Raw genomic sequence first — 10198 nt, forward strand, 5'->3', positions numbered from 1 at the left:
ATGTCATGTTCAACGGTTATATCCGGAATGATTGAGCAGTGAACAACAATTTCATGTTTTCCCTCTCGCCGTCTTGCATCGAAAGAGTTATGTATATCAAGATCACGTATTTAGAATATTTTATACTTACTTAAATTTGAGCAGATAAATTAAGCAACAAGCTTCCGAAGAATACTTGTAAAGTAATAAAGTCAACCATCTTATTTTATTCATCCGGTGGGCTACTCTGTTCAGCATACATTAGGCTGTGATGGTTGACTGCCTGCTGACAAAGTGATTCTACAACCTAGTTAATATTCGCCATAACAATGTCTTCATCAAAAACAAATGGTATCACCAACGGTGATTTGAAACTTTCGCCTCCCGACATCGCTTCCTACCCATACAACCTCGGTACATACACTTGCACAGTCGATACTTCCTCTGCTGATTGTCAGACCTGGTTTGACCGTGGATTAATCTGGTCATATGGTTTTCATCATGAGGAAGCTGAACGATGCTTTAGATATGCAGCGGCTTGTGATCCTGAATGCGCTATGGCATATTGGGGAATAGCTTATGCTGGTGGACCCAATTATAACAAAGCTTGGGAAAGGTTTGATGAAGCTGATCTTAAGAAGGCCCTGCATAAATGCCATCGAGCAAGTAGCAAGGCTAAAGAACTTGCGTCAATTTCCTTAGAAGTAGCACTAATCGAAGCGCTATGTGCAAGATTCCCTTCAGAAAGATCTGGTGATTTCAATCATTGGAATCAAACATATTCCGAAGAAATGGGTAAGGTTTACGAAAAACATGGCGATCACTTAGACGTAATCGCCCTTTATGCCGATTCATTAATGGCTTTAGCTCCTTGGCAATTATGGGATATGCATACTGGCGCTCCTCGAGAAGATGTTAGAACCCTACATATACAGTCAACTCTGCAAAAAGCGTTAGAAAATCCTCAGTCTCTTGTTCATCCTGGTATTCTTCACTTCTACATCCATCTTATGGAGTTATCGGCCAAACCAGAATTAGCTATCCCAGCTGCCGATCGCCTACGTGGACTTGTCCCTGATGGTGGTCATCTCAACCATATGCCCGGTCATATTGATCTACTAATTGGTGATTATCGAAAAGCCATATCTACCAACTTGGAGGCAATCAGGGGTGACGAAATTTACATGAACAATGGTTCTACTACCGATTTCTACACCTTCTATCGACTTCACGATTACACCTTTCCCATCTATGCTGGTATGTTTAACGGTCAATTCCGAATCTGTATGGAAACAGTAAAGAAAATGGAAAAATCTCTTACAGAAGATCTTTTACGGATCTCAAGTCCACCTATGATCGACTGGATGGAAGGTTTCAAAAGTTACCGTGTTCACATTCTTGTTAGATTCGGTAAATGGGACGATATCCTCAAATTAACGTTCCCCGAAGACCGTGAATTCTACTGCGTAACAACAACCATTCTTCATTACGCTCGAGCTCTTTCCTTCTCAGTTTTGGGCAGAGTTGAAGAAGCTATTGCGGAAAGGGAACTTTTCCGTGAAACCAGAAAGAAGATCTACCCGTCAAGATTCGAATTTCCTAATTCATGGCAAGATATTCTGAATGTAGCTGAAACAATGTTAACCGGCGAACTCGAATATCGACGTGGAAATTATACCTTTGCCTTTGAACAACTTCGTGAATCTATAAAGTACTACGATAATCTAATCTACGCTGAACCATGGGGTTGGATGCAGCCACCTAGACATGCATATGCCGCATTGCAGTTAGAACAAGGTAATGTTGAAGAAGCTGCTAAAACATATGCAGAGGATCTTGGTTTCAGCAATTCTTTACCTCGTGCTACTCGACATCCAAACAACGTATGGGCTCTTCACGGTTACCACGAATGTTTATTGAGATTAGGTAGAAATGATGAAGCCAAGATTGTGGAACCACAATTGACTTTGGCTTTAGCTATTGCAGATGTTTCTATCGAATCATCATGTTTCTGTAGACGGGTACAACCTGGTGCAAATCAATCCGCTTGTTGTGGAATAAATTAGAGTGACCTTCGAGGACGTTGCATCTCTATGTATATTCAATACTTTTCATACATGTTCTCCTTTTCTAGACTAGTCCATATTTCTATGCATAAGAATAATCTCAGTTACGATGATGAAGGCGGAATATATAGAAACGCCTTTGACGCATTTTACCAAAATATCATGGCACTTCCGTTCAATGAGTTATCTCATATAGCAGGTAGTTTAACGGAGTAAAATCCCAAATTCCGAATTTTCATTAGCGTTGCCAACATAAACGTAATAGTCAAGAGGGTAAGGAATCGCATGACCTTTTCTTTTTGTTATGCTTTTCTTTCTTTCTGACTATCTCATGTCAAATCGCTCTTATTCAGTATTGTAAATCACCTTGCATTCTTCAGAACGAGACGTTGCATAGATATACGTCGACGCCATCTATCATGAAATGCCGGTAGCACCTTCGCAATACATTTGTGAGACTGAAGGCTGTGGAAAAACGTTTACTTCTTCAAGTGAGTCAACATGGTCTGACAGTTGGTTGATCTTATTGCTTATTTGCTCATTTAGGTCATTTACGTCGTCACGAAAAGATACATTTGGGGACGAGACCATACTCTTGCGTACACTGCGGAAAGTCGTCAGTCATGACTGGTTCTCCTCACATAATCCAGACTATTATAACTGCTTATCGCCTTCTACTTCTCGCTTTTCAGTTTTGTCCGGAAAGAAGTATGCCAACGACACGAGACGATACACAATGAATCATCTCCAGCGCGCTCTCCTTCTCGATCTTCCAGAGCATCAATCCCTTCATCAGCGCACAAAGTTGCCGAAATAACTCATCCCATTTCCAAGTCCCCTCCTCCCGATAGCCTGGCTATTACCAATTACCAAAACGCAGAAACGGCAGCTACAGTCAACATTACATCCGAAACAAGTTCGTTACCGAACACTCAACCTGTATGGAACGGTACTACCAATCAGCACAATGCTACGATCTCAACCGGAGAAATTACTTTACCATTCGTGCCATCAATCACTCCGATACCAGACAACACCAACTTGCCAGACCTGGTACAACCATTTTCTGAAACAGGAAATACCTTAGATTTGAGTTCATGGCTAAGATTAGGTCAACCTTCTGAATACCTATTTGATGAGCAGGTCTATGGATGGGTGGAACAAATATTGACCGAACAAAATCAAACTCAGGTTCAACAGTCGCCAGTAACCTTTGATACCTACTTCCCGGTGATCACAACTCCTGTTTCACAAACAGATATTTCCCACACGGCAGAGCTACCTATTATTGGTGAAGACAAGGTGGCTGCATTGCAGCAGATGTGGAGCTGTATAAGTCTAGTGAACGGGAATACGATAAGCGGGAGCACTTCGATTACTCAGTATTTCAGTATCGGATGGCGTATCATTATGGCAAGATTTCCCATCATTCACGTTCCATCTTTTGACGTAACCACCGCTCCATCCTCGTTCCTCACCGCTATTATCGCGCTTGGCGCAGTCCATTCAGTAGAACAAGTTGACCGAGATTTCGCAAAAGAAATTCTCCCTTTTGCCCGTGCTATGGCTGTGTCCGTATGTCATGCCTTTCAAATCATCTCAATCCCGGCACGCCGTTACTTATACAACCATTGCAGGAACCTTTGAATGATCCTACCGCTCGTCTACAAACAATTCAGGGGTTTTTGATATCGGCTATCACTGGAGAACAACTTGACACCATAGAACAACATCAAGCTCAAGGTATGGTCAGTCACGCTATGGCGGTCAGTACTTTGTTCCATTTGCTAAGTCCTTCCAAAGCATATATCCATCAGCTAACTCACTTCTTGTATATCAGTTGATGCGTCGCTTTGGATTTTTACACATGACTGGATCAGGCGAGATTAGTGCTAATCAGTATGATCAAGAGGCCCAATGGCGGTCATGGGCAGAGCAGGAGAGTCGGCGCAGGTAAGCCTTATCCATTTTGTGCTAAATATCAGTTGACACAAATGACATATATTCCAGAACCCTTTGGGTTTGCTGGATGATGGATGTGAGTCCTAAAAATCCAATCGCCGTTTTCCGTTTATTTATCGGTTTGTGCTGCTAGATCCGGTCTGTCACTCTTGGACATCATTTTGGAAGTCGAGCGAGGTCCCCATTCCGGATGATCATAGAATTGCCATGTCGGAATGATTGTTGGTTAGCACCGAATAGTTTCGCTTGGGCTAGGCGGCTGCACATATCACAAACAATTCCTCAAGCCCTCAAAAGTACACTCAACAAAGATTGGTCTAAAGAATGGTTTGCAGATACACAATTAGCCTTTGCACGCTTAGTGGTTATTCATGCCTTAGCAGCTTTAGCATGGGATCTCGCACATAGAGACTTGATGTGTGAGTAATCGACCGGGATCTTCGGTCTCGCGGTGACCGGTTAGCTGACATTGGTACAGTACCTGCCGAGTTCTCCTCTGATGGTCCGACCAAAATAGCTATTTGTAGGTGTTGCAGTCATGTGGATCTGACAAGTATGACTGATTAAACTGCTTCAGCTCTCGTTCTAGGATTACAAAGTCTCGGTAAACACCCTTCTCTCTTCGACGAGAATATTTCGGCTCCAATAAAACCTTTGACTGCAGAGTCGTACGATATCTCCACGGCAGCATGCCTTGATATACTTGTTGATTTGTGAGTAGATCACAAAGGTGACGGTCTTTATTATATCAGCTAATGTCTATTCAGAACCTCTTTGGAAATCGCTTGCGGAGTATCGGCTGTTGGGATAATGCAGAATGTGAAAACTTCTGATAGGTTAGAAGCAAATAGTAAATTGCGGACGTGGTCAAGAACCAATGAAGCCACTCAAGCAGCAGTCATAGCAGCGGACTTTCTGAAACAGAGTTTAGAGGTGAGTTACTTTCCATCAATCTGAAGGCTTTTATTAAACTTGGCTGCAGAGTGTTTCCAGGTGGCCAAAAAGTGTATCGCATGCGTGGACTGCTTATCTGGCATTCGTGAGCAAATAATGGAAATTGATAACCATATATGCAGATAGCTGAAGCCGTATATTAGCTTGTATTGTGGGCGTATGAGACCTGGAATTCAGATGGACACAATACCCTTTCCAGCGACAACGATGCGAATCATCCTGAGGTCGTTTCTCAAGGTAGTCAAGGTCAGCGACATGCTGAAAAAGCAGTTCAATATTGCAGCCAAATTATGAACGTAGCTGGTGCCAGTAACTATAATACACCAGGACCAAGAGATATCAGTTCATTGGGTTTGGTGACGATACAGCTGATGCAGGAGGTTCAAGCCGATATAGGTAAGCCGGTTCATATGGTGGTAATTACTGCCTAAATACAGTGGCTTACGCGACACATTGGTGTTGCTGCAGTAATACAACATACTCAAACTTTGAGCCGCATTCTAGAAGGGATGAGACGGGGATAGATTATTCCCACTAGTTCAGAATTGCGCCATGGGGGATGACCCTTCTTTGGGAAAAAATGCATGTGGGTCCAGGGTAATAATCTTTCAATAGGGTGCGGGTGTGGGTCCATTACGTGATACATGTGGGCTCTCCGTATCATCGCTTTTCAACAATCGGCACTTCAGAAAACATACATGCTCTCGTCAATGGTTCAATCATTCTGCTATCCCATATCCTGTGCATATCCTGGATAAGTCGCTTATACCCGACCGAGTTCCAATTTCTTCAGCTAGACATTCCTACAACGTCACGGTTGTAATGTAATACCATTTGACAAGACAGTAAACTCACTTTCATCAAGAAAAACATACTCAACAGTAAAATCAAAATCTCCAGTATTCTTCGACAGTCGAAGATGAGCATATCAAACATAACGAGTTCTAACGCAGTCTCAGTACCTAATCAGTCCACGACCGTTTTACCAAGTGGTTGTTCATTCGGTCCTATTCACCGTTTTTCTAAACACAATGCAACATTAGTTACACCTGCAAGTGTCCCTTGTCCACCCGATGCACAAGACCTTCCTGTGATATGGGTAGATTATCCACCAAATTCCCCACAAGACCCCTTTCATTTCTCCAAGTTTCGCAAGATCATAATTATGGTGTTGACTCTGTTCTTCGCTTTCATCACAACATGGGAAATGTCTTCCTATTCAATCAGTAGTAGCAGTCTGCGGGAAGACTTAGACGTACCACAGATAGATACAGCATTGGGACTATCGCTTTATGGATGGGTTAGTACAGCAGATCACTCATTGAAAAGACGATACTTATTGATTTTATCTTCTATCAGGGCTTTGCTGTCGGACCTCTGGTTCTTGCTCCAATAACAGAAGAGTATGGTCGATATTTGGTGATGATCGTTTCGGTAGTTTGTTATACGCTCCTTCACATCCTCATGGCATTGTGAGTTGCGTCAACTATACTTGCCGCCCCGCAGAATCTTGCTGACAGCTTATCCAAAGAGCACCGAACATAGGAGCCATACTATCTGGTCGTTTCTTGATGGGTTTGACAGGGTGTATAGGACCTACCTTGACGCCTGGTTTCATTGCGGATATTTATGCGCCTGAAAAGTATGTTATCTCACCTTCCCGTTTTGATCCAACGCTAATCAGTATCCCGCTAGACGTGGTCTTCCCATGGCATTGTTCACACTCGTGTTATTATCTGGTCCTGCTATAGGTGCTGTGACGAGCGGTTTTGTGGAGGCGAATAAACACCTGGAATGGAGATGGGTGAACTGGATTGAGCTTAGTAAGTTCACAGCGAGCGAGTTCAAAAGCAAGCCAGATGCTGACCTCTGTCAGTCATTATGGGCGTATTTACACCTTTGGCAATCTTCGGATTACGCGAGACACGAAGCTTGGTTGTCCTGGAGCGTATAGCGAAAGGGTTACGCAAAGAAAGAGGTTTACAAGATGGAGGAAGATATACCGCTAAGTCGGAAGTGGACAAGATGAGATTATTACCAGCACTGAAGTCTAGTATAAGTCGTCCTTTCCGTAAGTCTGCTGTTTTTATTCATACGGCGAAGATACTAAAGCGCTTCTGGCAGTCTTCCTCTTCATGGAACCTGTTGTCTCCTTTTTCGCCTTGTGGACGGCTGTAGTAGTAAGTTGTATAGTCTTATTTTCGTCTTTTAGGAAGCTAATCAAGCAAAATTGTGATAGTGGGGAGTCTACTTTATTGTCATTGCTGGGCTTCCTTACGTATATTCGAAACTCCATAACTGGAATATCCAGACTACCGGTATTGCTTACCTTGCAGTCGCGTGAGTTTGTATATCTTTTTTTTTGGTAGATCTGTCGCTAATTGACTATAATTTTATCATATAGGGTAGGGTCTTTTATCGGTTTTGCGGGGAACTTTATTCAGGATGCAATCTACAGGTGAGTCGGTCATAACATCATTACAACATAGCTGTCACTAAATAGTTGAGATTTCTAGACGGCGGCAAGACAAAGATGGGGCGGAAGGACGACTGTGGGCCTCGATGGTAGCCGGCATTGTGTTTGCTGCTGGTTGTTTCGTTTTTGGAGCTAGTGCAACATCGGACGCTTCCTGGTTTGGACCTTGTGCAGGAACTGGAATGGTTTTGGGTGAGCGTTAACAGTTTTTTCGTCGATCAGTCAGTTGTTGACAATGCTTATGCAGCGGCAGCATTTACTATCTTACAATGCTGTATGGTATAGTGAGTAAACTTCATCCTTTTTCAACGCTTTCGTCTCACTGACATGATCTCCTCATCACCTAGTCTGGCAAATTGTTATGGTGCTTTCGCAAGTTCTGCTATAGCTGGGATGTCTTTCCTTCGAATTATGCTGGGATCCAGTTTTGCCATTTTCACTAACGATGTAAGTTCTTAATTACTGTATTTAACGGAAAGACACTCAGATTAATCGAACGTTTCCTCTTTGCCAGATGTTTGATAACCTCACTGTCAGGTATTCACTCATCATGATGGGTGGTATAGCCATGTTGTTGACACCTATACCGTTCGTTTTCTTCTTCAAAGGTCCTTGGATCCGAGAACATAGTCCATACTCTAAAAAGTTGATAGAGGAAGAAAGGAAACGAATAGATCAAATGGCTGTAAGCTATGAGAGTTCCGAATCGGGCAGTTCCGAGTCAAAAGTTACTATCCCTGTATAGCTGCCATCTTTCGCTATTTCATATCAACACGTCGTTCTACATCTTACATAGTATCCTGTTATGTTGAGATGAATTTGTGACTATGACTGTGTTTGAGTTATCAGCTTCCATCGATGAAGGCCATAGGTCAACCTTCTCATTACGCTCCTTACGCATCGCCGCATAAATCCAACAAGTTGGATCTGTATCGCTCCTGTGTTAATTGCAAACGCTTGATAAATATTGGGGAACCCGTTTGGTTACTATTTATGCTTGTCACATATCACAGTCAGGCTGCTATTCCCACTCGTAGTACATCGGAACATCAAATTTTCAAGATGATATAGGTGATAGAAACATCTTCTATTGGTTGCAGCTGTGTGAAATTATAGAAATCTTCGATATTCAGAATAGCCAACCTGCTGGACACCCTTACCGGTCATAATTGCTGTCCGTTGTAATCATGCGACATCTTTATGGGTGGAACAGATATGTAAACCAAGACAGCTTTTCATGAGATACAACATATTCGCTCCTTCTGCTTTTTTCCCTTCAATTTCTGTTACCGAAAAACTCGATAATCTTTACTTCAATGACATCGTTATTTATTATTTCATAGTCGATTTTCCAATGATAACTAAGTGCGATAGTATATGCATTGAGATGCATATTCTGTAAAAAAGTTCGATTGTTTGACATTTTAACTCTACAAAGCGTGACAATATAGTTAGGGGGTTACACGCCCGTTCCAGCGGGGGGGGGGGGATGACCGTATGGTGTGAATATTTTTTTTATGCATGCAAATGGTCCAGATGGTGGAGGAAAGGCCAAGGATGCAGAATCTGAAGTCAGAATGAAGATAGCTTTGATGTGTCTTGAGATATAAAATATTTCCATCCCCCCTCGGGTCTGACCCCCAAACCCGGGATCAAATCTTCCCACATGAATTTTGGGCAAAGGTCCGGTCATGTATGCATATCACCCTATACATTCAACATTTTCAGTAGAGTATGAGCTGCTGATTCAGAATAAAATTGATTCAAGTGAATAGCTTTGATGTGTGACTGGTGAAAAGACAATTTCATCTCACCATCGGGTCTGACCCCTAAACATTTGGTGCCGGACCTCAACCAAAATTTTGAATGACTTGGGTAGTTTTCCAGCTATGCATGTAAACCAAAGCCTAGATGATAGACAAGGTTCTGAATAGTCAGAATAAAAATACTAGAACATAGTTGTGGACGTATGTGACTTGTGAAAAAAGAATTTCACCTACCATCGGATCTGATACCCTAAACCGGGATCAAATTTGACTTGGTGAGATTTTGAGCTACTTGGTCCATTATGCATGTGTTCATCTCAACCAAGTACTATATGGTAGAGAAACACTTGGTCAGTGTCATGTTGGCCACCACCGGTAACCTCCATGACACGCTATCGACAATTACGTAACATCAACACTCGGTCAACTTCATTTAGATTATCGTTCAACAACGAAGGATATCCTTCCCTCTTAACGGATATCCTTCGCAATTGGTGGATATCCTTAACAGTATGAGCGTTGTCCCCGGGGGGGGGGCGGGGCGATTTCCCCGGGTCTGGGGCCGAAATGTTAATTTTTCCGCAAAAACAGGGTCGAAAGTGGTTGACAGCATGTTAGCGAAACCTAGGGTTAGGGGGTTAGGGGGTTAGGGGGTTAGGGGGTTAGGGGGTTAGGGGGTTAGGGGGTTAGGGGGTTAGGGGGTTAGGGGGTTAGGGGGTTAGGGGGTTAGGGGGTTAGGGGGTTAGGGGGTTAGGGGGTTAGGGGGTTAGGGGGTTAGGGGGTTAGGGGGTTAGGGGGTTAGGGGGTTAGGGGGTTAGGGGGTTAGGGGGTTAGGGGGTTAGGGGGTTAGGGGGTTAGGGGGTTAGGGGGTTAGGGGGTTAGGGGGTTAGGGGGTTAGGGGGTTAGGGGGTTAGGGGGTTAGGGGGTTAGGGGGTTAGGGGGTTAGGGGGTTAGGGGGTTAGGGGGTTAGGGGGTTAGGGGGTTAGGGGGTTAGG

General features: G+C 43.3%; 3 protein-coding genes across 3 annotated transcripts; all 3 read left to right on the forward strand.

Annotated features, from left to right (window-relative positions):
- Positions 1–308: 308 nt before the first annotated feature.
- On the forward strand, positions 309–2045 carry L201_004557 (uncharacterized protein; the record flags this gene model as incomplete). The annotated part of the gene is made up of 1 exon (XM_066220298.1): positions 309–2045. The coding sequence occupies one exon, from the start codon at positions 309–311 to the stop codon at positions 2043–2045; it is 1737 nt and encodes a 578-aa protein (XP_066076395.1).
- A 424-nt stretch (positions 2046–2469) lies between these two features.
- On the forward strand, positions 2470–5485 carry L201_004558 (uncharacterized protein; the record flags this gene model as incomplete). Its single annotated transcript, XM_066220299.1, has 12 exons — positions 2470–2536; positions 2797–3620; positions 3683–3811; positions 3886–3998; positions 4056–4083; positions 4141–4426; positions 4486–4530; positions 4585–4720; positions 4775–4940; positions 4990–5046; positions 5105–5357; positions 5430–5485. 12 exons carry the CDS (start codon positions 2470–2472, stop codon positions 5483–5485), a joined length of 2160 nt encoding a protein of 719 aa, XP_066076396.1.
- Positions 5486–5880: 395 nt separating this feature from the next.
- L201_004559 (uncharacterized protein) lies at positions 5881–8182 on the forward strand (the record flags this gene model as incomplete). Its single annotated transcript, XM_066220300.1, has 12 exons — positions 5881–6261; positions 6321–6433; positions 6493–6603; positions 6657–6784; positions 6838–7032; positions 7086–7141; positions 7201–7301; positions 7366–7419; positions 7478–7629; positions 7685–7721; positions 7785–7884; positions 7952–8182. 12 exons carry the CDS (start codon positions 5881–5883, stop codon positions 8180–8182), a joined length of 1659 nt encoding a protein of 552 aa, XP_066076397.1.
- Between the last annotated feature and the right edge of the window lie 2016 nt (positions 8183–10198).

The sequence above is a fragment of the Kwoniella dendrophila genome, chromosome 5 (genome assembly GCF_036810415.1).
Source record: "Kwoniella dendrophila CBS 6074 chromosome 5, complete sequence".
Lineage (NCBI taxonomy): Eukaryota > Fungi > Basidiomycota > Tremellomycetes > Tremellales > Cryptococcaceae > Kwoniella > Kwoniella dendrophila.